A 27,109-nucleotide genomic window follows, 5' to 3' on the forward strand; every position below is an offset into this window, starting at 1 on the left:
TKCCYAGRGAGGTTGTGGAGTCTCCTTCTCTGGAGATCTTCAAGGYCCACCTGGATGCRACCYTGTYTAYCATGCTSTAGGTGACCCTGCTGAGCRGGGGTGTTGGACTAGATGAYCTCCAGAGGTCCCTTCCAACCTTACTGATCTATGATTCTATGAAACAAAYTGCAATGTTCAGGGGCAAGGGGTGAACCTCATCCCATTCCCTACGGCAGCAGAGGGTCCCAGGCTGCCAGAACTCAGTGGGACCTTTGCTTGTCAGAGAAGGAAAATTCTCAAGAGGCAACTGGCTGAGAGCGCATCTGCAGCATGCTCTGCTGTGGCCAGGAGGCCTTGGAGAGGCTGTGCAGKGGGTCTGCAGCCACCAGTCTGGCCTTAACTTACTTTAATGTTTATCTGGGGCCTCATGGCCCCTAGAAGGGTCTGGACCAGGTTGGACTCTGTGTTGCAGGAAGAGAAATCTTATGGTACTGGTTTCATCTCAGCTTGGAAGAGAATGAGGCTACTTTTAAAATACTGCTTTGTAAGCRTTAGGAAATTCAGACAGGGCTAATTTGAAGCACTTGCAGAAATACAACTCCCCCTGTCCCTGCTTTGTCCATATATCCCACCTTCTCATTCCCTTTGTCATTATTTGGGCCAGCCTGAAATAAAAAGCTCTTTGGTGGGATGCTAGCAGAGCTATCACATCAGATATAGGTATAGACATTGAAATACCCACATCCTTGCTTCAGCAGCTGAGCAGACATGACTGGCAGCAACATAACAGCATAATGGGGTGTATTTGGCCTTACTCACCTTTATCCTAGGAGACTCTGTGTCCTGTGGACCATGGGGAGAAGAGAGATGATTTGGGATGACTGTATTTCTTTAACCATAGCCATGCGTGTCCCTTCATGATCAATATTTCTTCTGCACCTCAGAGTATCCTCAGTCTTATCTTCCCCCACTTATCACCAGGTCAGTTTTGGTGACAGAGTCTGTGGTGATCCTGGCCAGAGGCTGAGGCTCAGAGAAGGGCGAGGGCTTTTTCTACCTTTCATCTGCACTGGAGGACATTTAACTGGCTGATGCTGTCCTGCATTCAGGCTTGGGATGCCTAGTTGCTTGCTCATCCCTCACCCAACCTCATAAAAATTCTTCTTTACAAAGAGCTACTTTCTAATCCAGATACTTTTTAATGAAAGGCACCTTGTTCTTGGCTCCATGTGGTTTTCTTCAGAGTACTTATTTTATGTTCCTCTTCAGAATTCTTCTCATTTTTAAATTTGTTTTTTCCCCACCCTTCTTCCTTTTTCTTTACCTAATTCACTTTTATTCATTAAATAATCTCTTCAGAGGTTTCACTGTGTTTTCTCATAGCAATTAAATACTCTTTGTGCTGCTCTAATCCCAATCAGAATTAAAATGGATCCCTTTATAGTTCTCAGAGACACAGAATTATTAATTCTCCTCCAGCCTCCCTATGATCCTGAAGATCTTGCATTATTCAATCCATCTTTTCACTGGGGCCACATATTAAGAATTGGCTTCATTCAGCAGGCAAGTACAAAGCTGCTGGAAGATAACACTCACTTCTCTCCTGAACAGGAATGGGACTCTAGTCATTTGGCCACCACTTAGTAGTAACTTTTGGATGTGGACACTTCTACTGTACCTCCTCTATTTACTGAGAAATCCTGCACTGTGCAAACTATATGTGAAGAGTGTGGCAAAAAGCGATGAGTCAGATAAGGCGTGCTGGGGAAAATAGTTTTAGGTTGCTGCAAACTCTGCTGGGGTGACACGTGTCAAACCAAACAGGGTTGTGAAGGGAGAGAGTTGATGGCACAAGAGACACAAGAGGAGGCTCCAGTTCCCAGCTGTCATTTGACTCAGATATGTTGCCCTCTACCAGGCATCTGGATTTGTGGCTGCTTTGGGTCTTTGGGGTAGTAAAAGTCTGCRTAAGTGTGTGGAATGACTTTAGGACAAGATATTTAGTTAATTAAACACACTGATTATTATTTTCATAACCATATTCATTTCTGCATCCCTACAGACACTCCAAAAGGTGCTTCACCATGACCGCTGGCCTGGAGAAAGCTTGTCACCGGTGCATATCTAAAATTGCCAGCAATGGTAAGGCAGTTCTGGGAGTAATCTCCCTCTGTATTTAAACAGTACTACAGCTAAGGCAGTTATACAAAGAAACTAGGATGATACCAGAYCCATCTGAAGCTTTCACTGAGGTTTCCTTTACTTCCATCCTTTCTGAGGTGTTTTCTCTTCCAGAAAATTTTAGAGAAAAACTGCTAGAGTGCACAACAATAATTGTGTCTCAAAAGTACCTGCCTGTTGTGGTATTTTGAATATTGCATACTAGTGCAAAATTTCAAACCGATATAAACACCATGAAGTACTTTAAAATAACTGCAATAGAAAACCTAAGAAATACAATGTTTTTGTCTCCTGTTTCATTTCAAGTGGTTTCAAGTCCAGCATAAATATGAACTGGAAAAACACCTAGTAAAATGCACTGCAGACAATCTGGGAATGAACTTCCCTATGAGCCATTCCCATAAAATAAAATTACAGCCAGCCTGAGTGAACTCTCTGAGAAAACGGTCCAGCGCGGCATAGTGCCAAGGCAAGCCTCTCTCAGGCTGTGGGCTCTCTGGGGCAGGGTCTTCCCTCTTCCATTTGCCCAGCGCCTGGCACAGCTGTGACCAGAGGTGTGAGCAGCTAAAAGAGCAGGCATCACATTTCGCATGACAGCCTCGACTGAAGGCTTTATAAGCAACTAGTTCATCTTAATCAAGGTAAAGGACAGAGGTTGGGTGTAAAGARCTGACTACTCCTTGGCAACAGGCAAGTTCCTGCTCCCCAAGGAGCAGCTCTGCAGGAAGTAGGTTTGTCCTGGGACTGCATGAGCCGAGGAGAAATAYGCTTCAGAGGTGGGGGATTTCATAAGACCAGGAATACAACGTAGTTGGCAGGGAGTTAAAATCCAAAGTTTTTAATGCAATATACTCCCTCCAACAGTATCTCCCACTCTCTCTTTTTTATTATTTATTTATTTATTGGTTCTGAGCACCAAGTGCCTTTTGCTTTTACTTTTAGGCAGTAAYAATTTCTAAATCTACTCAAAAATGAGGAGAAGAAAATTCCTTAACATACTTGACTACTCACCATAATTGATACTTCACCCACACAAATTATTGTCAGTCTACAGCTGTTACCTTGAGGTCTTTTACATTAATGCTTTTGGTTTCACTTGAAAGACTCTCAAAGTTCAGCATGAAGTTTTATTAGTGATTAAGCCACTTAAGTCCTTGCTGCCTAACACAGGAACTTGGACTCCTTCAGATAGATAAAACCACTGCATACCCCCCCTCTGCAGAAATTGTGCCTCCCAAATGCATTTTAATATGGCTGATCCCAGAATGGCGAAACTTCAACAAAGCAGTTTTGACTGGTCTGTCTAGTTTTTGAGGAGGAGCATACAAGGGTCTAACAGGACCTTTTAGCATTGCTCCAGGGATGAGGAGGTGGCTACTGCCTAGCTACTCTTGCTGCTCTGTTGCAGGAGTCAACAGGGGCCTCCACTGGCTCCTGTCCTCCCACTATGGGGACAAACACCCTCCGGCATAGATGACTCGGAAGTGGATTCAAAATGTTCTCAGACTACTGAGGTCTGACCCCAAAGGAGAGAGCTGCCAGCTTCCCCAGGTAATCTGGCATGAGTAGGGTCCGTAAAGACGTTTCCRGACCCCATCTGGTTCTTACACTATCCCAGGGGAAAAGAGTGGTTGGGAACTGCACCAGCTTCCCTCTCCCCCACCTTGCTGGTCACTTGGAGAGCAGGGAAGAGATGAGGTGTGCGCAGAGCCCGTGACTGCTCTCCATGCTCTGAGGAGTCCTGCGGAGCAGGACTGGGCTTGGGGCTGCCCTCCAGCCTGTGGAGGGAGCATGTGCTCCAGTTCCAGTTACAAGCAGGATGTCATCCTTCCCTACTGGTATTGTACTGCCACCGTGACTTTAATGATGCCTGAGAAAGTAAATGATCTTTCTGAAACGTTTTAGATGAATGGGATTAGTTCTAATCTCATCTATATTCTCTTACCATTCCAGGAAACCCACTATCTTTAGGTTTTCTTTATATTTAAGTTCAAAACCAGCTCACCTTTGCTATGGATCAGTTAGCACATCCAGAACTGATTTTCTGATCATTAAAATGCAAGCCTTTACAAAGTGCACTGACACATAATTTCTTATCATACCTACTTATGGTCTCCTGATATTTAAAGGACTTTAAAGAGTCAATGTACCTGTGCAACATTACTTTTCTTTTCTTCTTCTTTTTCTTTTTTATTTCTTTCTTTTTTTCTTTCTTTTTTTTTTTTTTTTGGTACAACAATTTAAGTTGAAAACATGAGGGCAGTCTTTAATTAACTGCTCAAAAAAGAATGAAGGCTAATTCTCTACCCTGGGTCTATTGTAAAGCAAACGGGCAGTTCTTTATGTAATTGTTCGTTATATAACGCCTAAAAACTTGTTTAAAAGGTACCTCTGGAAATGAATCGCAAGGGGACAAATCCAGACTACCTAAACCATGGCACACAATTTAGACAAGCCACTGTGCGTTATTGCCTTACCCTCAAAGTACCTATAATCTGCACACATCTGCCCCATCAGTTTGAAGGTTCCCAGAGTACAGGCACTTCCTTAGTCAGAAGCGTTTCTGATGAAAGCGGCACCCCTGGTGCCGGTGCTGGAACCAGACACTTAAAATTTTAGGAGCTGTGGAGTTAGCATAGGTCGCCTGGGTATCAAAGAGCTATTTCACAAGAAAAGCAACCTTTCTGAACRCAACAGCAATGGCACACAGTAAGCRGCTGGAGCTTTTGAGGCTGGATTTGGCCTGCAAGCCATTTTAATCRCAGTCTTTCTSTGGCTTTGCACTGGGACAAGAGAGCTGCATGGGGATGGCTGTTCCTCGCCTTTAACCACCATCTGCCAACTACCTACACTGAGCAAGGGATTCAGTTMCCTCAGGGATGGGATTCCTGCCATTTGTCTAAATAGACTATCACATTAATATATACCTTACAGCCTTTCCGCTCATGGCCAGTACAATCTCTGCTTTTACTGAAGTTCACCTCCTTTCTCATTTCTCTACCTTTTCGTCACAGTCCTTCCTTAGAGCTCAGACCTAGCTGTTATTTTCTCTTATTTGGCCAGCCAAGCTGAACAGATTTAATTCTCTTCTTTCAAAGTTATTCATCAAGTCTTTTCTGTGTTCCTTCGTGGAAGCCCATCTGATATAGTGACACTTTCCTGTCACTCAAATGCCCAGAAGAGCACGTAACCTTGCTGCAACTGGCTCCCTAGCGAAATCCACTGAGTCTTGCTCCTCCAGCCCACCCACGCACACCGCATCCTTCCTCTTCTCCAAGTCCTTGTCAATTCTGTGGAAGATTCCTTCAAATACTGTGAAGGAATAAATTGTGGATGAAAATACCAGCTACACACTCCAGTCTGCTACACTGCTAGTTTCCATGCTGSTATACAGCACATTGTGGCACTGCTTTCTATGCCAGTGCTTCCCACACGGAGACTTTCAGYGCCCTCAAAGTGCTTAAAGCACTTCCAAAATGAGCAATCAGCCTCCCCAAAGAGTCCTCGCTATGCACACTGAGGTCCAGATTAGCAATAGATTCTGTTTTTTAATTCCTATTTTAGCTCCTCTGTGCATTCTGTGATTTCCAGGGATCCTGATGGAAACATGTTCACTGCCAAATKCATCTGCCTCCAGGAACGATCGCTTCCTGGCCCCCAGGCCAAGTGACCCAAATTTGCTTCTGATCCCCGCTGCCGAGAGCTAGCCCCCTTCAGAGCAAAGTCCCCACAAGGCATTAGAAGGGAGCACTGTAATTTTACCCCTGAATTTTGCTCAAGTTGCCTGTGCAGATAAACCCTGGGGCAACTGTGGTATTTGTCTGGAAGCTGGCAGCATCTCATCAGAGAAGTCCTCCTTTTTTGCCAGACATAGACTCATGGCAAAAGCTGGATAGTCTAAAGGACAAACAGCATTTGGGAGTGATGGCTAATGTACACAGCACTTCATTTATTGCTGTATTTATTACAGTATCCTCCTTGAGTAGGTTGCACTACAATCATATTAGCACGCTATCTAAGAACAGTGGGTAGCTGAAGATTTACACTCATAAATCACCTCTGAAAATCCTACAAGAACTTAAACTGATGTGAAACTTCCAAGCACCTRGAAAAATCCAAGCAGCAAAATGAAGCCTAGAAGTTTCAGATCGGCACACATCATCGGTGTTTGCTTTAAAGATAAAGCAAAGTTTCCTGCTTTTCAAACAGCCTACGGTTCTCGCAGGATTTTCAGAGGTGTCACATTCAATACCACCTGCARATCTGCCCCGCACACCGGAGAGCTAACCCACCATGTGCCCCAAGGCCAGGCACCTAACTGTGGACAGCCCACAGCGATGCAGCAGGGGGAAGGGAGGAGAGCTGCGGTGCTGGGGCATGGCTGGCGAAAGCCGAAGCGCTCAGGCGTCAGAGCAGAAGGAAGAGAGACCATGACATACAGCCGGAATGTCAACAGYGATTTCAARTTCATTTATTATCGCATAGTGGAAGAGCATGGGGAGACTCTGGCAGGAGTTTGAAAACTCAGCTAAATGCCAAATTTATGTCAGCTAAGTATCCTGCTGAGCAGGAGACACAGACTCTGCACCCTCAGGTCTGATTTCCTTGCCCACAGATTTCAGGGAAATTGCAAGATGCAAAGTTGATTCCTTCCCTCCTTCCCTAAYGTGATCCCAGACTTGAGCTCTTCCCCTGGCCTTTTCAGCCAGGGCCTGTTCATTAATGCCTCCCAAAGCATGACTTTACCTGTGCCAAATGCAGAAGAGCAGGGAACAGCTGTCCCGCCGCATGCTGCCCTGCAGGCATGTACCAGGGCAGAGGGCTTTCCTCGCCCCCACTTGCCAGCCCACGTGTCTTAACACCAGCTTCTTCTGAGCCATGTCTGGAAAATTTTCCCTCACCTAGCTTATGTTTTTACAAATTACCAGTCTTTTCTTGTAACTTTTTCTAGGAATAGGTCCAAGGGCATGGCCCACAAGGTGATACCACTGACTCAAAAATATCACAAGCTGCATGCATGAAACTGCAGAGATCCCACCTTCCCCCCTGCAGAGTTGTGCCGTCCTTGCTGCCTTGCGGCAAGTAACGTTTTCTTGAGCAATTTGTCTTCAGACCAGAACGGGGCAGCAAAACCCAGACAAATCCAGGCAGAATGTGTGTATCCTGACAGGGCAATATTTCAGTGAAAACCCCACACGTTTGGGGGGRAAACAGCGTTTAGTGCTGCTCGCTGCATTCAGAGTGACTGCCGAGCTCTGCCAGTCGGGTAGCCGATTGTTGAGAGTCTCACTTTGTTAAACACAAACCTGGAAGCCTTCCCAGACTATGCATCTGCCCCTCCAATTCRAGCCCTAAGAGGCTGAGGCTGAATGGGGAGATAATGAGTAAATACATTCCCAGCGACTGCTTTGGGGAAGAGAATTAATGAGCCATTATCTTTTCCTCTTGAGCTGTGAGCTGCAAGCTACCTCCCATTGCTCCCCTCCAARATCAAGCTATAGGATAGACGCTAGAGAAATGCGAACTCGGACATCTGTGTGCCAGATGCGCCGTTGCACASATCCCTGTGCCCTGCTGAGCCTTTCACAGCATCCTTCCCTGGGGAGCACAGGCACTAGTCACTGCACAGTTAAGAAATGACATAATTTTTCCTGCTACCGGGCTCCTTATTCCTTGCTCATGCAGCACAAGCAGAAACTGGGGAAGGATATGAAACCTCAGGCAGAGGGGTGACCTCTCACGTCACGCCGTGACATCCGTGATGATCTGACAGTCCTGATGGTAGCACCAGCCTGCTGGTGTCGCTCCTGCGACTGCATTCATTTGAGTAACAGATAAACGAGTTACCCAGGCAATTGGGCACTATTTGAAGGCAACATTCTCAGTGTGTTTAGAAGCGAACTCAACTATAATGATGTTGGTTCAGAAGGTGTGAAACTAATACTCCAGATAATCTAACAGCAAGAGTGCCTAGCACAAAATATGACATTGGTGAAAAGGGAAATCTTGGGCAGAATTTGTCTGATGAGAGGCTGTTGGTATTTGAAAGAGCTCGGTCAAGAGTAGGATACTACTCAAACAGAGGAAGGATTTCTATACTGTGCAGCATTCAAGAAATGGGAGAGACTGAGCAAAAACGGGTGTGTGAGACAGGCTGGCAGAGAGAGGAGAGGTTCGCCTAAAGGAATAGAAGCGCTTTCTTTGGTGCAAAATATTACCAGTTTCTACCAATTCATAGCTGTATTAAACATGCTACTTTTGAGAAAATGTTTCTCAAGCGCTGAAGTATGAGATCCTTATTCTCCACTGAGATAACACAAGCAGTACGTGTGCGTGTGTGTGTGGGGGGGAACGGCATGTTCCCAGGAAAAGTGACTGCGGATCAGAAAACCTGCTGGGTCTACCTTGACTTTTGATGATGTACCTGTGCCCTCTGCCTCAGTCTCTCCTTCTGTAAAATGGAGATAATGAGGTCTGCTTTACTCTGGAAGCCCCCCCGATGGCTCCAGCTCGGCAGTGCTGTGCAGTTACCCTGAGCGGCAATGTAGACAGCCAAGGGGCTGGCAGTGCACCCACTCCTGCCCGGAGCGAGGAAGGCATGTGTCTCACAGCGGGTGCGATTCGGTGGCACCAAGGGTGCAGGGCTACTTGGAACTGCATCACACTGTTTGCTCGGGGAAGGACTGGTTCTAAGCCATCACTGAATGCTTACTCCGAGGTTCAAATTTCTTTCATAAACCCCCAAGGGGATAGCCCACTCTTTCTCTTTTCCATACCCTTTTCAGTTCCTCTGCAATCTCTCTCTGCCTCCACTTACTGCCACTTTGTCTCCTTGGGTATCTACTTATAGACTTCATTTTCAAAAGTGCTCTGCAGGGATGCTAAGGACCGAATTTCCTCATTATGTTTTAACCTCATTTTGCCAGGCAGTGTTTCACTTTAACATTGCCAAATGATCATGACTAGACACAGAGGTGACAGCTCTTGTGAAGAAGACARGCCCTTCACACTGCTCTTGATGCTTTCGTTTCTCACTTTCTGCAAAGACAAGCATTCAGCCCCGGCAGCATCGGCATGTGCCGGGAAAGCCTCAGGGCTCGGAGACACCAGCAGCTCTCTGGGGAGTAATTAAGCATCTCAGATCAGATCATCCATGGGAACAGTGTATGAGCACCCCAAGACCATCAGTCCATGCAGCTTAAGCAGATCTATCCCTGTGACAAGTCCCACTCCTCGCAGCAGGGCTAACGCCTGGGTTGTCATGGGCTGAGCTGGCTCAGGAAGCCAGGCCAGCCAAAAACTATTCTTGTCTGCAATAAATATAGTTTATTTAGCTGTCAATGAAAACTGAGTGGAATGATACTAAAGCTGCTGTTTGCTTCGCAAACAGTTATGTCTTATCGGTTGCCATGGATCAGCTCGTGCAAAGTTATTTGCTACTGCAAGGTAACCTGTTGGTGTCTCTGCTACTGATGCAGGCTGAGGCAGCAAGCACTGAGTACTTGCCTTTGCAGTAAGACAGCTAGGAATAGTAGCAACAAAAGCAGTTTGTGTCTCTCATCTCATTATTACTGGTATAAAGATCAAAAATGTATCAATTGAAAATAGAAGCTTGAGTTTTGGGGGAATGATAAGCCCCTTGCCGGATCTGGTCGTCTTGAACGCTGCACAGTAAGCACAAAGTTGTGAGCTCACCCCATTGCTTGCTACATAGCTATACACACAAACAGCGTCTGCAAAACATGGCTTTGAACTTCTGTTCTTTAAACTTCAACCAGCCACAGTAATGCTGTCTTTTGTTATTGTTGTTTTGACAGTATGCTTTATATTTGGGCTCCTTGCTTTCCTGGCCTTACCGTTGTCCATGGCTTTTACAGGTAAGTTGACTATTAAAGAAATGTAAAATTATGAGCTTTGTGGCACTGTGTGGCAGGTTAATGCAAATTCTGAGAGGGACAAGCTGGAATCTGATTTATAGCAACTAGTATTCCTGCCATAGAGGTGCTCATGTAACTGCATTAAATATTTTGAGGTAATCATTAAAGTCTTTTGGAGACTCTCTGTCACAGGGTAATACAAGCATCTGTTAACTCCTATCGGTGAGCCCAGGTGGGTTAAATTTCCAGTACCAGTGATTCATATAAAGAGCACAATCAGCCTAATAGCATAAATATCACCTGTCATCATATTTAGCCCTTTAAAACTGTGTATTAGTATTTTAGCTTCAGACACAGAATCACAGTACATACCACACAGCAGGGAGGAAGCAGTTCTTGAATCTAAGCCTCTTCGTCTTAAATACTTCACTTACTACTGTGTCACCTCAGTTCAGGTCAAGACACAGGATGTTTGGAGACCTTAATGATATATTTTCATATCCAACAACACTAAAATTTCTTTAAATTTAATCATCAGTCTGAATTTTCTGGTTTTGCGTGACTTATTTTTGCAGCATTTGAAATATTTTCCCCCTTTTCTTTCTTTTAATGATGAAGTTGCTGATATGTTCTGAGCCCTAAGCCTGCTTTAACTCACTTTTTTTTACTGGAGTATTGACTTTGACACAATTGCTGCTTAGGCTACTGACACCTGGCAAAGTGCTGTGGGTGTTTCGGTTCCCTCTGTGGGAGGAAGCTCTGAATCTGGCAGATGAGGGGATTTCCTTAATCTCAATCTCCTCTGTATTAACCACACTGCAAAAATCCTAGAAGCACRGGGCTAGGAGGCAAGAAGAGATCATTGAGTCTGCTATTTCTCTAACTTTTTGAAAGTGTGACCTGTTTTTTGGCTCATCTGTCTCTGCGTGGCCTCCTGAAGGCTAGATTTGTGAGTAGCATTTCAAGAGCAAATATTAAGAAAGGAAAAGCACATACTATCAGCTGCATAATTGTATACATTTTTAAAATGTATAAGACTTATTTTCTTTCTTAGGCATCAACTTTTATTTATTGTAAATACATATCTTTTTTTTTAAAAAAAAGACTTTTTTCTAACACTTTGCGGCTTCCTTTGGGCTTTTCATATCCTCCCTGAGGTTGCAATCCACAATTTGAGAAATATTGCTAGAGATGCCAGCCAATGTCCACTTTCAGATAGGATTTGCCTGCTCAAGGCATCTCTGATAGAGGTCTGACTAGTCCTTACTCAAGGAAATTCCATAGCTTCCCAAGGAGCCTATTTCAGCATTTTATGGCTCTCACAGACAAAAGATTTTTCCCTRTATCCAACCTAAATCTTCCCTATGGCCAATTAAACAGATTACAACCTGTCCTACATGCCATGGTCACAAAGACTGGTCACTGTCCTACTCACAACAACCTTTGAAGTACTTGAAGGCTGTTATTATCCCCCACCCAATCTTCTCTTTTCTGGATATTTCAAAAACCCAGTTCTTTCAACCTGACCTCACAGGTCATTACTTCTCTAGCTTTTTTGCATTTTTGCTTCTCTCCTCTGGCCTCTGGTCAATGTAACTATTTTTTCCCCTCAAAAAATGTGACAAAACACAATATGCCAGCTGAGACATCAGGAATGAGTAGTACACAATAATTAGCTCCCCTGTTTAACATGCAGGATTCCTGTAAACACACCTCATAACGAAATATGCTCTTTCTGCACCAGCTCATTGGCTCTAATTTAGTTTATGGTGCATTGTAAGTCCAGATGCTTTTTGGCAGTGCTGCTCCCTATCAGACCTTTCTCATTTTTTATTTACAGTTTTATTTTCTCTCTTACATGCGGTGCTTGACTTTATCTCATAGGTTGTGGGTAGCTTTTTCCAGTTTTCAGGTCAAGAACCTTTGCCATCATTACAGACTGGTGTCCTTGAGAATTTGTTCACCTTCTCTGTCACTATTAATGAAAGATGGTGCCAATTAACTCTATGGACATGCAGATGCTGTGGGCAAGATGCATCCCACCTGATTTTGGACTGTGGACATCTGTAACTGTACCCCTGTGTTTCCCTTGAAGCCAGCAAAGAGAAACAGGCACTTCTGACTGCACAAACCATACCCTCTCTTAGGTGTCTGCATCAGGATGAGATGACTTTTAAGGGCATCCGTACAACTAGCCTAGCTGTAGGTATTTATATTTGATCAGATCCTTACAAAACATGTTCAGCTAAAGATTGGTGCTGCTTCCTTTATCTGGACCCTTTCGAGTACCAGAGATGACTGTGGTAGGACTCTGATTAGGGAGTCCTAGTTAGGAATTAGGGAGCTCTAATTAGGGATTAAAGAGCAATTAGGAAGTAGGGAGATGGGCTGAACTGTTACATATCAACACTTAGGCTCTTATGCTTATCCATGACTTAAAATTGCTATTTATCCCATAAGAGGATTTTAGTTTTAGCTTTTTGCCGGGCTGAATACGCCTGAGCTAAGAAATAGGGGTAGGAAGGTATCATTTACRCTGTGGTACAGCTTGCATGCAAGTTGACAGCTAGCCTTCTGGAAAAGAATCCAGGGCTRGAATCTGATCAGTTATAAATATCATTTCTTAGGACTATTTCATAATATCTTTAAGGTCAGTGAGAAGTAGAAAGCGTATGATAAGATATTAACCTGGAGCTCTGGGTATCTCTTGTGTCAGATACAGAGCCCTTATTTCGCAATTTACTAAAATTAAGAGATAATGTCACTGTAACATAGCGTTGTCAGAGGATGTTGGCTTCCTGCAGCTACTTACCTGCAAAGGCATTTTTAGGAAAATTAAATGTCAAAGCAAAACGCAGRTATTTATTATTGAAATGATGCCCTTCGATATTTAATAACATTCTGATACAACGATCTCTGAGAATGACTTACTGACATGCCTCCAGTCATTTTGCCCTTTGCTTTCTCCAGAGGGCAACTGTAAGATATTTCTARATTTTAACAGATAATTATTGGTTAAAACTCAGAGCTGAATAAGCGGTAGCCCTAGCAGTAATAATACACTAACATTATATAGTCTTAAAATTTTGTGTAAAAGTCAGGATACATGAAGAGGACCTAGCAAATCTTCTGAGCTCTAGACATGTTACACCCTTTAAGCCACAGATTGTTTAACAGCTTTCTAATTTTTACTGGTAGAGATGATACATTTTTTTCACCAAACATTCCAAAAATAGTGATGGAAGGACYGCCTAGCTTTTTTTAAAGATTGTTTTTATTTTCCTCAACAATGAAGGATTGCTCCAAGTAACACATTCCTGCATGTTGTCCAGACTACCTTTATACACACTGAGCTCCTTGGTTAGCTAAATCASATTCAAAAGCTTACGACATCTTTTTCTTAATAACCAGTCTAAATTTTCCCCTGTTCAGCTTTAACACAGTACTACTCCTCATACTCATACCTACACCAAATTAAATAATTCCTCATCTCTCAAGTTCTCCCAGTAGTTGTCTGCAGAGTATTCTCATATTCAGCATATTAGCTGCTTCAAGAGAGCATTGCAAACTCTTACTAGAAGCAAAGCTTTGATCTCTCATGGTCCATYTATTCCTACCATTAACAGTCAAAAGAAAACAGGTCTGCTGCTCATGGGAGACAAGTGCTGGCACCGATGCACTCGCACTAGTTTTGGTGTTCCCAAATGAATCACGCCCACACTGTCCATGAATTGGTCAGTACCTCATGCATGCGCCTAGATTTCACTGTCACAGGTGTCAGTGCCCATCAGTCAACTGTAGGTCCATATCTCTTACTCACCCACAACGCTGTATTTTTGTATTTTTTCAATTATTACAGCATTATCTCATTTCACCACATTTTTTACCATCATATCCACCTGAAACATTCTCTCCCAAACTACTAAATACCACTATTTGTCACTCAAATCCTTGCCAGGACTGATGGCTGTCATGCTAGATGTCACAAGTTACTCTATAATAGACTTGTTTGGGAATCTCAGCTCCATGAAAAATTTGGCACATTTTCTTGAGTTCTGTCTCAAGTCAAAACCTCATTAATACACTGGAAAAAGCAATCACCTAAGTTCCTAAACTGAAATATACTCCCTGAGATGCCCAGCCAGCTGCTTTTGTGGCAGGTGGTTATGGGGCCAGGACTCTGGAAACCCTGGCAGCTGCTTTCTGAAAGTGATTTAATTCTTGCCGATTTCCCTGCAGCCCAYTCTGTAAAGCTGGGAGTCTGGGCAGATCCCAGAATGTCCTCAGCTTTCGGTTGTGGCAAAATGGATAAAAACTACAGCCTAGAGGTAGGGTACAAGAATGCACAGAGTCCAAATCCATCCAAGTCCAGTCCTTTTCAGTTGTGGGAAGGCTGGCAATAGATATTTAGTATGAAAGTGTTCAGTGGACTCCATAGCCCTTGCACATAGCAGACCACAAAACACTTCCTTGCATCCTATGACTAACAAAATTTATATAAGAAATCAAAAATTCACAACACCCATACTACACTATACAATGAACACAGGAGAGTTTCAGGGCCTCAGCAACATTCTGGGCCAGTTATAGCAGTGAATTCGGTAGGCAATATGTCAAGGTGAAGAGGATGACACCTGCAAAAGAAGGCAAAGAAACCCACTGATACATCTTTTCTGAGCCCAAGCCACTTGTTCKGTTATAATCCTGAACATGGGGGCAAGAACAGTATGTTGCTTTCAGCATCTTATGCCTAGATAACCCCAGTGCTGCAGAAGAAAGTCAAAAAACCTCCTACAAAACAAATAATACATCAAGAAGAAAAAAATATAAAATTMTTTCTGGCCTCTGCAAGTGATCAGCAGAAGGCCTGAAACATGGGATCAATAACAGTAAAATTCTAGTGCAACAAACAGTTTAAAATTGACTAAAGATGCCAACGGGTAGGACACTTAGGCAGGGGATTCATCTCAGCTAACTTTAGACATTTACTGCTGGCTGTCTAGATTCCCTGTACAGTCATAGAGAGAAAGAGGCACTTTCAGGGCACAGTTCATCCGACCTATTTTAAATGTCTATCTTAGGATGAGATGAATTGGATTTTAGAAGTGTCTTTCTCCCTATTGACTATAAAGAGAGTCTAGGAAACTAGTTCAGGTGTGGATGCCTGCATTGCAGACATCTAATTTTGGACAGATGAGTTTCACTACCACGGACCTGTATCACAAGCTTCAGTGTCTAATGCCAGCATCATCCTTACACTGCCATAAAATCCTTTCCCTAAACTTACTTAGCTTTCCCTTTCTAGTAGCAAATCTTGCAGTAGATTTGAGGGTTGCCAAGATCCCTGGCTCCATAACCACCAGTGCTTTAAGCCTACAGCAACCCAAACATCCTGGAAATTTGAGCTTCTCTGGTTCCCTATTAGCTGCCTGGGAAGCTAAAAYAGTTCCAGGAGCTCCCACGAGCTCTGGCTCCCAAGTTTCAAGGCATTTGATTCAGGAACTTGCCACACTCACAGGAGCTAATGAGCAGAAGAGGCCTGGGAGAAGCTTTTCAGAATTCTTCATTTATAGSAATAGTTTTGATTTTCAATGGAATTTTCTATTTCTGATGAAAATTATGCTTCCTCCAGATATTCCTGACCAGCTAAATTCATCATTCACTTTACAAAAATACAAGAGTAGAAGCCAATGTACCTCTGTAGACGGCTCAGATGGGTAATGCGGTAACCCTGTTGTGATCCTTCGTGCTCTTTCKTCCTTCTCCTGCTGTATGTTTGTTCCTGATCCTCACTCCTGTAATGTCAAATGCAAACCTCATTCAATTCAGCCCCCATTGGATACAAGGCTTGGGTATAAGAACTGCACTTCACTTACAGCATCTTTACTTTTCACAGTACAGCATGTTGCACTATGTGATCACTTGAGATAATAAACAGTATTAATTTTTGCTGTTCAGGAATGAAGTTTTTGGAAGACTGCCCAGTTCAGCCACTAATCCCATTATATCTGTTGGTGGGCGGTGTGATTGGCAGCTTAAAGGTAATGTGCCTTCTATGTGTGAAAAAAATTTTGTGTGATTAGAATTTGACATACCRGAGTTATGACATAATGATGGCTCCAGAAAGCTGTGTGCATGCAGCACTGAAGACAGCTATCTGGACTGAACCGTGTTTGTTCCAGCACTGAAAGCACATATCAATCAAGCGAGGCCCCAATGAGTTTTATTCAGTGTTTTCCCACACATTGCAGTGTGACTTTCTCCTAGATCACAGCATCTGTGTTACCATCCCTATGGATGTAAATGACTATAAAACATGGAGGCCCATGTTTCCTCAAGCAGTCCTCCAAGCCTGTCAGACCTTTTCCTTTCATTTTCAGATACACAGGCTGAACAAGGTGTGAAGTTATTCTCCTAGCTTTGGGAATACTATAAAATCACAGGTGTTTGTACATCATCTTGTTCCAGAGTAAATATATTCTGCTTCATAGCAGGGCTCRTTAATCTAAACACAGCATTTTCTAATCACAGCTACCTGTCTTTCAGGGGACTATGCTCACTTACATCTCCACCGAGCCAGAGTCTGGCTGACAAGCAGAGACATCCCCATACCCCTGTGGCAGCCTGGGCCCTATAAAGCTACAACGGGGTTGTCTCTGGGCAAACAGCTCACAGCTGACAGGCACTTTTCCGACCATGCTGGCTGGCTGCTCTTGGGCACGGATAGGTTTGTCCTAGACTGCAGCCAGTGCTGGCTGAAGCCTTCTCAGCAGTGTCAAGCAAAACTCCTTTTGCTGTCTCAGAGATGTTCCTGTCAAAGGAAAGAAAAGGGGTAGAGCTAAAGAAAGAACCTCAGAAAGCCACCACTGGAGGAATGAAGCAGTAAGGACAGTAACTGCTGCTGCCAGAGGGARTGTCTATACTGCTACCATCTGCTGTCCCACAGAGCTAACTGGGACAGAAGCAACCCARCCTGCAGGGTGGACATGAAGGGCCAATGTCTAATGCTCCAGGGCAGGGAGCCTGTCCCTCCACTGAGAACCCATCAGTCTCTTACTTGACAGCAGTATTCTCGCATGTTGTGGCTGGTAGACACTGTAGACAGGAGTTAGCTATGTTCCCCTTTAAGAATGTTTTTAGACTCCTTCCTTTACCAGGATTGAAAAAAAGGGGGAAAGAAGAGTATTCTGCAAGTTTATACATTCCTTCCAGCTTTACACAGTGGTAACCAGATCACAGTACTGGGAAATTAATCATCCCCCTTGAGGGCATTAGGGCAGTAAATAAGTAAGTGGAGGAAAAAAAGAAAGGGCTTAATCTTTTCATAAGGAATATGCAATGCTACACTTTATACWGGCAAGTGCTTATAAATACTTAGCTATTTGATCATACCAATGGACTTTTCTACATAGTCAAAAGTTCATTTAGGAGTAGTTTAGGAAAAATTAAATCAGAACTGAAAGAAGTTTCATGCTAATGAATTGAAGCCCACATCAAAAATGTTGACCATGTATTAGCTATTGGTGATTTAAAGTCAGKTTTTTTTGTCTTAAATTAGATGGTAAGCAGATCAGTTAATATTCCTACTGAAATCAAATAATGGTTTGAATGTGGCATCAGTGAAAGCAGATATTTTGCAGTCTAGCAATACTTTCAGTCAGAAGAATTTGGTTTACCTAACTCCTATGCCATCTCATGAGGTATGATCTTCTAGCTAAACTCCAACAGTCTGGGGTCTACCCTCTGTTATACTCATGAGCCTGCACTGACTTCAGTATTAGCTTATGGAAACTGTGACTAAGCAGTATATTTGGCTAACTTGAACTCCTGGAGTTAAAAGGTCAGAGAGTGTGTATGAGGTAAGACTTGGAAGAACATTGTCCTTCCATGGAGTTCATTTAGTCATTTTGGCTCAGATCTGGATGGATCTGTAGCTTACTCATCTGTTTCTTTAATATCTTGATCCATTTAAAAGGTGCTAGTAACATATATATGCCTACCAAGGCCACTGAACCATTCTACAGAGTCTGGAGAGACCTGGTGAATTAATGTCGTGCTGCTCCATTGGTGTATATTCCGCAGTTACTAACAACGTGAAAGATGGACAGAATTTGCTTTGATCACAACTTGCCAAGACAATGTACRTAAGAATCAAATACACCTTCCATTAATTGCTTAGATGAGCTCGAGATCCACAAATCTCCCTGGGAGTGTTCACAGACTTCCTCATAACCATGCTCRTCTGCCCATTAACCCCATTCCCTTTGCTGAGTGTGATGGTGTTTGAGTGYAGGAAGCTGCCTATGTGCGGGGCTCACCTCAAAGCTAGTAAGATATATACTTCAGTTCAAGCCACAGGCCCTCATGTGGAAACCTCAGACCCACTGGCCAGGTGGGTTTACCCTTTCTATCTGTCCGGAGCCTAACACATAGACAAGAAAAAATCACCTGAGAAGAGGAACATGCTCTCTGATCTGAACAAACCAACCAGTCTAAGCACTCAGGCATGATGTGCAGGTACAAGCAGAAACCCCCTTCCCTGCCCATGTTGGACATAACTCCATTTCTCACAAACCTATGCAAGTGTGACAACCTCTGGGCTAGGAAAACAGTTGGTTTTGCCAATAAATATTTAAACATTTATCCACAGTTGAACAGCTGGAGCAGGGAAGAGCAAGATAATCTTATTCCCAGGATGTCCTGGATCCTGGCACTCAGGAAAGCACTCTCTCCACTGACTAGTGGAGATGGAAGAGAATAAAATCAGGAGTGCTCTTCTTTCTCATTTCATGCAGAAAACTCAGCACAGAGTATCACTCCAGGAAAAAGAACACAGTTGAGAATCCCTACTCAGACAGTATGTCTTTCCCCATAGCTGCTAATAAATTTAGACCCTTTACCTTTCCCTTTGAATTTAATTCCTGGTTGGCCAAGGCAGCTCCTTGCTCAGCTGGTTTCTTAAAGTCCCTTTCCCAAGGACACAGCTACCTCCAGGGAGCCTTGCATGGGAATTTGTGTACCTAAAAAGGGACTGAGGTTTCCATAAGGCAGAAGGACAGCTAGAGATTTGGGATTATGATACCTAGAGCCTTGAGGACAAGGCCACCATGTTTCGGGGTTAGCAAGGTAACACAAGATGCACAGTGTTTGGTCCATAGGTACTCCTGTTTCCTTCAACAGAGACCATGACATGAAAAAGACAAGAAGAAATAGCTCCATTTTTGTTATCAGACCTCCTGTAAATAGTTTTCCTAAATCTGCAAGAATTAAGAGATTCATTTAGGACACAGAAATTTGAAAGCTTTACACTGTTGTCATTCTACTTACATATCTTGTGTTGGCAAAATGAAACTAGAAATTTTTCAAGTGTTGCTGATGAGTCCCACTGCATTTCACCAGACCTTCCCAACCTCATGGTATTCTACCTATTTCTCTCCTSGTGCTGACTGAAGGTAGGGATGGAGCAACCTGAGAAAATGATGCTTAACAAAAGAAAATTTGTCAGAATCATTCCAAGTATGTGAAGAAATTTCTTTGGGGCTTAGACRGAAGTCTAGGTACTTCATAATTTTATACAAACTCATTCACCTACGTAGCAATAGAAAATAGAGCTAGGAAAACAAATCACTTTCCACAAGCAGAAAAACTCTAYTGAAGTCATTCAGAAGTTCCTCTAATCTGTCTATAAAAGTTTCTAGTGCAGGAGCTACTATCATCTCCCTACATAGTCTGTTCTCACATCTTCCCATCTTTATTGTTGGCAAGTTTTTCCCAATGTTTGGTCTAAATCTCACTGGTTAATAAATTGTAGGGAAAAAAAAGCCTTCTTTTCTAGCATGATCTGCCTTATTCATTGCTTCTCAGCTTTCTCTTACATGATTTCCCCACACACTATTTTAATTTGATCCCAAAGTTGGCAGAGGCCAGATGGTGTTCAGTCTTTCCACAGCTAATCTATTAATTTCCTTTTCTTCTTCAATGCCTCCAGGTGACTCTCCTGCTGTACGACTCCACCAGGATGAGGCAGCTGCTTTCCAAGTCTGTAGTGATTGATGATGATGATGATGATGAATATCCCTGGAGGCAGAATGCTCACAAGTACTACATCCACCTGACCCTCAGCATCTTCCTCTTTCTGTGGTTCATTCTTGGGAACTACTGGGTGTTTTCTGTGTATCTGCCAAATTTCATCCCACCTTTCCATCAGCCTCAGGATTACTGTGATAAAACCCTGTACATTTTTGCTGTTGGTGTTCTCATCATTAGCCATACTGTTCTCTTTCTCCTTTTCTTTTGTAGTTGCTGCATATATTGTTTTTCCAGGCAAAGATATTCTTCTGAGGAAGACTAAATGCTACAGAAATAAAGCCCTAGATATTTGGAAAAGAGTGTACAAGAAGAAAAGGCAATAACTTGTATATATGTATAATAGCTGCCAACTGCAGGAGAAATTGTAGAATTCCATACCATCTGGAAATAGCTAATCTGGAATACAGTACAGTCATGTAAAATTGCTGCTAGGGATGCCAGGGTGCACTCTTTCAAACTTTTACATTCCTTTTGTAAATGTTGGATGTTCCATTTCGAGTGTCAAATTCTGCAGTAAGCTCCTGCGGATGACAAACTCTTCTAAAACCAGGTCTCCTTACATAATTTCAGCATGGTACACCTTTGCCTATAAAAGTAGCCATGCTGTCCTCTTCCCTGGGATCTGAACACCTCCATGGCCTTGCTGAGTTATGTCACTGGCCATGCATTACAGATGAGAAAGCTGAGACAGGAAGAGATAAGGGWTTGTATTCAGACTACCTTGCATGGTGCATGGACTTCAACAGTTATGTACATGCTCACCCGAGAGCTATTTACACCAGGGTTAGACCAGTCAGTAAGCAGTTGTAATAGCAATATAGGCATGTATAAAAAGCAACCTGAATATGGCCCCAAGGTTTCTCTTGAACTTTGAGCAGGAAGCATCTGTGTTCATCTTTGGTGCTAAAACAGATAGTCTGAATATATCCATCAGAAACTGAGCCAAAGCCACACTGTAAAACCTTGGCAGAAGCAGAAACCRGGCAAAGAGCTTCAACATTCCCCAGCCTGGGCTAACCCCTCTTCCTCCATTTTTGTACAACAATCATTTGTCAGTGCCACACTATCACAAATATGGTTGTCAAGTCATTGTGATTAAGTTTATAGAAAAATTGATGATGTTGCTATTTTAAATATAACACATGATAATGACACATGGCGGGGATGTGAACATTTCAGATGGATGTGTTTACTACAGCATTTCTCTGGTTGTAGTGTGAGTGTAGATTTGATTTGTTCACAGATTGGTGCTGCACATATGGAAGTCTATACTTAATGGACAGAGGTAATGAAAGCACCTATTAAGTCAGCAGCAGTGTCAGCTTTAAAAGCACGAGCATGCACAGAAACAATTGTTTTGTGGCATGTAATGGAATTAGTCTCTAACCGGTCCTGGCAGATTGTTATTTATGTGATGGTGAATGCAGTGTAAAGTGCTCTTTCTGCTTTCGCTCTTACGCAGTTCTGTTAAGATGGTAAAAGTGGAGGGGGTCCCYACCACACAAGCATGAAGGCAGCCCCAAATAAGGAAACTAAGTGTGTGTTCTGGGTATATTTTAAGTTAAATACTGCACAAACAAAACCTTAATTCAGAGAAACCTAACAGAGTTACAGGATGCCTGTGGAAGGGTAAGATCTCTAAAATAATCTCAACAATATGGTGTAGCCAAATCGGATCTGCTCAGCCTTTCACCTTGGCTGAACAGTGTAATGCCTGTGAGAATCAGCTGTCCTCAGCCATAAACATTTGCCTCAGCAGATATTGTATACATAATTAATGGTGCATTTAGTGCATATTGATTTTAATTCAAGCTCCGGCTTYAAGAATTATTATAAAAGGGTATCTGGTAACTCCAGAAGACTAATGTTAGAGTTCTCTAAGATGAGTGGGAAAATYTGATGAGAGCGGAGCATCACAGTGTAACATTCCCAGCTCTGCAGTGGCCACTTAAGGGAGTCATGATCAGTTTGCCTGGACTCAGAAATCCAAGCAATGGGAATATTCCTAACACTGCTAGCTGAGTTAGGCTATGCATGGTTGGAGTAGGGRGATATGACCACGGCAGTCTTTTCTTTTATGCAGATGCAGCAGATAGTGTCTGSAAGAAATCATAGGCTGTGTTTTTCCAAGAGCTGCTCCAGTGCACACTCTCCACTGCCTCTCTGATGGTGCTGCACACTCATGAAACATAACTGTTGTCAATGGTGGAACACTAGAATTGCTCCTTCTCACCCCAGATACTTCACCGGCTCAGTACCTGAGCTCTTGGTTTCAAATGCAGGCAGATCTTCGGTGTGCAGTTCTGAACTGATCTGATTTTACCTTCAGTGGGGAGCATCTCTGATTCATTAAGATGCCAAAGTGTTTAAGAAATTGTGCATCAGCAGGAATAGCTCCATCCATTATTTGAATAAAACAAAGCAGCTGTTTAACATTACACAGGTTCTTTACCCAAAAGCTTGGAGCAGGGATGAAAAAGAAAAATTCAGTTGATACGGCAAAAGAAATTTAACAATAAATTGGCTAAATATACTCCACATGTAGGACTCCAGTACAAATTTCCTTGTTCTTGCAAAACACTGCTGGGATCTTTCTTGATCACCAGCAATTGATCAATTCTGACTTGATCACTCCTGATCTAGTGACCTTCTAGTGACCTTCTAGTGCACATCTAGTGACCTTGCAGCAAGTGTCTGTGCATGCACTCCTATCTGAGCAAATACAAGGTGATTTTAGTTCAGCCCACAACAGAAGAGGCTTAAGCTAAGTTACATTACCTTGCAATTTCTTGCCTGTACAAGGATAGTTATAGAAGCTCAGCAAATGTGTGCTGATTTATGAAACTACAGTGACACAACTGTGAGCCTGAGGGCTATGTCTCATTCAAGGGAGACAAAGACTGATTCTCTACAATCTACCATGGAGGCTTAATTCTTTAGGTATGAGAACCTGGTACATCCATGGACATCCTGGGAAAATGTTGCCAATTCACAATGCTAGTGTTCAGCACTTGGTTGGCACAAATGCAAAGATATTAAGATGCAGAGATATTAAGGGTATTTGTGAAATACTTTTAAGTTCTGCAGAAGAAATTGTCAAGACTAGGGGAGGAAAAATCTAGATTGACAGTGTTTACCTTTACTTASGTACATTAATAAAACATAACACATGCTGTTGTGAACATCAGCACCTCCAAAACTGTTGGAGCCATCAATTCTTTATCCAGAGAGATTAGAGTATGCCTCCTGCATTTTTTTCAGCAGGCTGGAATCATGCAGGTGTGGGGCAGAGACACCTGGGTTTGAGCACACAAAATCATACAATCACAGAATGGCTGAGGTTGGAAGGGACCTCTGGAGATCATCTAGTCCAACACCCCTGCTCAAAAAGTGCCACCTAGAGCATGTTAGACAGGGTTGCATCTGGGTGGGCCTTGAAGATCTCCAGAGAAGGAGACTCCACAACCTCTCTGGGAAACCTGTGCCAGTGTTCCTTCATTCTCACTGGGAAAAATTCCCCCTCACGGTCAGGCAGAACTTCCTGTGCTTCAGTTTCTGCCCATTGCCTCTTCTCCTGTCACATGGGACAACTGAAAAGAGTTTAGTCTCATCCCCTTGACACCCTCCCTTCAGATGCTTATACACATTGATAAGATCCCCCCTCAGGCTTCTCTTCCCCAGGCTAAACATGGCCCAGCTCTCGCAGCCGTTCCTCATAGGGCAGGTGCTCCAGACCTCTGATCATCTTTGTAGCCCTACGCTGGACTCTCTCCAGGAGCAACATGTCTCTCTTGTCCTGGGGAGCCCAGAACTGGACACAGTACTCGAGGTGAGGCCTCCCCAGGGCTGAGGAGAGGGGCAGGATCACCTCCCTCCACCTCCTGGCAACACTCTTCCTGATGCACCCCAGGAGACCATTGGCCTTCCTGGCCACAAGGGCACATTGCTGGCTCATGGTCAACTTGTCATCCACCAGCACTCCCAGGTCCTTCTCTGCAGAGCTGCTCTCCACAAGGTCAGCCCCCASCTTSTAYTGSTGCCTAGGGTTATTCTTCCCTAGGTGCAGGACTCTGCACTTGCCCTTGTGGAACCTCAGGAGGTTCCTCTCCACCCAGCTCTCCAGCCTGTCCAGCTCTCTCCGAATGGCAGCACAGCTCTCAGGTGTATCAGCCACTCCTCCCAGCTTGGGATCATCAGCAAACTTGCTGAGGAGGCACTCTGTCCCCTCATCCAGGTCATTGATGAAAAMGTTGAACRGGATGGGASCCAGTACTGAGCCCTGGGGGATGCCACTAGYCACAGGCCTCCAACTAGACTCCACRCCACWGATGACAACCCTCTGAGCTCTGCCTTTCAGCCASTTCTCAATCCACCTCACTGTCCACTYGTCTAACCCAYACTTCCTSAGCTTSTCTAGGAGGATGTTATGGGAGACAGTGTCAAAAGCCTTGCTGAAGTCAAGGTACACAACGCCCAGTGCTCTGCCCTCATCTACCCAGCCAGTCATTCCATCCCAGAAGGCTATCAGATTGGTTAAGCAGGATTTCCCCTTGGTGAATCCATGCTGACTACTCCTGATCACCTTCTTTTCCTCCATAAGCCTGGAGATGACATCCAGAATGAGCTGTCCCATCCCCTTTCCAGGGATGGAGGTGAGGCTGACCAGTCTATAGCCTCCTTCTTGCCCTTCCTGAAGACTGGAGTGACATTGGTTTTATTCCAGTCCTCAGGCACCTCTCCATTTCTCCAGGACCTTTCAAAGATGATGGAGAGTGGCCTTGCAACAACATCCGCCAGCTMCCTCAGTACCTGTGGGTGCATCCCATCCGGGCCCGTGGATTTGTGGATGACATGATTAAATACAATGAGTTGCAGCGGCCCTAGTCTCCTCACCCAACATTCACTGCATAAATTCTCTTCGGGTGCTAAAAGTGTAAATAAAGCTTAAATCTAAGTATTTTAATTTAAGGCATTTTATCTCAGTTTTGGATAAGCTAGGAACATGGACACAGACCACAGCACCTTAATTTGCAAACAGTAACTTCTTAAAGTGCTTTAATATCTTAAATAGCTTGATGGTGTACCAGTCATATGCTCAGTCCCAYAGTTGTGGGTGGCTGAAGACATTAAAGTCCAGAAGTTGAATAGCTGAAGATACAACCTACACCTTGGTGTGACAACATTTTATATTTTGCCACTAGACTAAAACTGAAAATTGAAAAAGTCTGTCTTTTTTTTGGCTTCTGAAARTTGAACAAAATACACTCTTGAACTAATTTTTATGAACTCATAAATTTACTGACTCCAATGGAGGAAATCAGTTGTAGCTGTTATAGTTATATCACCTCCCCTTCTTGAAAAAGGTCTATTTCTAGCTTTTAAAAGAAAAAATAATAATGATTTCAATGGATTACATAGCCTGTACACTGCTAGTTGTGTATATATGGAAATCTAATAATATAAATGTACAAAGACATTTCTGCACACACCACACAGGTTATAGACTATACATACCACATATGCAAAGGCAGCAGTCATAAAATAAGTTCCACTTATCACATTTTACATCCCACATTAAATTTCTCCTCCTACTATTCTCCTTTGGGAATTGGCATAATATAGCAAAGCTCTAAGGAGCAGCTCCCTACAGCTATTTTAAAATCCACAGTCAGATAGATAAATGTCTTACTCTTTCATTCCAAATGTTGAATTCAGACAGCTCTGGAGTCCTACCTGCTGCCTTAAAGAAAAGAGGAAAGATGGACATCAGACATATCACGGGCTTAATCTCCTCAGGAGCAGAAATATGAAGTCTGCGCAGTTGTGGAAGAGAGAGCGATCTCTCTCACGCAGCACTTGCTCTGAGCTTTATGATGTCCCAAGACACTAGACTTAAAAACTTTTGATTGGGTAGAAAAAAAAAAGCAGCAAAAGCTATTCTAGGTTATTTCATGAACTGTTTTAAATGTCTCAGATCCTGAAATGTGAATAGCTAGTGGAAAGGAGCCTGAGGGCTACAAACTGCAAATCATTTAAAACAGATTTTTCTGAAAGTTATATTGAATCTTACATCTGATTATTTGTGTTCCCCAACTCTAGCTGACATGGACTTTGCCTCATGACAGACTCATGTATGCTCTCTACATAATATAGATGGGATGGTTACATCAGTAATACACTTTGAATTTGTTGCTTCTTTGCTTACATTTCTTTGGGTTCCTGCTTTGCTATTGGAATACATGAAAGTCCTACAGATACTATTCATAAAAGGAAAAACAAAACATCTTTAGAAAGTATATTTGGGAGGAAATACAAAAGGCTGACAAATACAATCTTATATTGCATGAAAAGTGCAAGAAAACTGCTGAAAAGAGCAGTTATTTGCAAGAACAGGTTTCTGAGGAAGCTATATGCAGTTCTCAGAAATCACATGTACATGTTTGTAACAATGAATGCCTACCAAACGTCTCATCTGAATAAATATATGGGGAGGAAAACATTGACCAGTATAAGTGCATCAGCATATTTAATCAGAATTTAAAAATTAAGCTTCTTTACATTTATCAGTCACACTAATTATAATCAACCCTGCTGCAATTTCACTGAGATGAACAGTTTTATCAGAGGCTGATTTCATCCACAAATTTGAATCTTTGCTGCACTGACTCTTGTGCATGAATATTAATAGCCAAGCAAAGGGGAAATCTGTGATACCTTTCTCCACGCTGCAGTGCAATGACTCAAATGCAAGAGGGGCAATGAGATGCAAACTGTGGGCCCACAGGCCAACATGCAGGAAAGCATATTGGTAACCAGGATTCCTTGATTTACGTATCAGTTAGCTATGTACATATCTTTATAGATTTGACTCTCAGTCCTTTGAAAAAATTATTTAGTTTTTCAGTATCAAGCCTGAGTACACAGGGTACAAACAGGAGAGAAAAAAAATCGACTATACAGTTATTCACAGGTTGCTACAGACA

General features: G+C 43.0%; 1 protein-coding gene across 1 annotated transcript; it reads left to right on the forward strand.

Moving 5' to 3' along the window:
• The first annotated feature begins 2,063 nt into the window (after positions 1-2,063).
• TMEM272 (transmembrane protein 272) lies at positions 2,064-20,388 on the forward strand. The gene is made up of 4 exons (XM_085324989.1): positions 2,064-2,121; positions 9,978-10,037; positions 15,996-16,078; positions 20,026-20,388. Exons 1-4 carry the CDS (start codon positions 2,064-2,066, stop codon positions 20,386-20,388), a joined length of 564 nt encoding a protein of 187 aa, XP_085181115.1.
• Positions 20,389-27,109: the final 6,721 nt, after the last annotated feature.

The sequence above is a fragment of the Rhea americana genome, unplaced genomic scaffold (genome assembly GCF_003343005.1).
Source record: "Rhea americana isolate MKP2758 unplaced genomic scaffold, rheAme1 scaffold_95, whole genome shotgun sequence".
NCBI classification, from domain to species: Eukaryota; Metazoa; Chordata; class Aves; order Rheiformes; family Rheidae; genus Rhea; species Rhea americana.

Coding starts and splice junctions, on each gene's coding strand:
- TMEM272 (XM_085324989.1), top strand. CDS start 2,064: ATGACCGCTGGCCTGGAGAAAGCTTGTCACCGGTGCATATCTAAAATT. Junction 2,122..9,977: donor ATCTAAAATTGCCAGCAATG/GTAAGGCAGTTC, acceptor TTGTTTTGACAG/TATGCTTTATATTTGGGCTC. Junction 16,079..20,025: donor GTGTGATTGGCAGCTTAAAG/GTAATGTGCCTT, acceptor CAATGCCTCCAG/GTGACTCTCCTGCTGTACGA.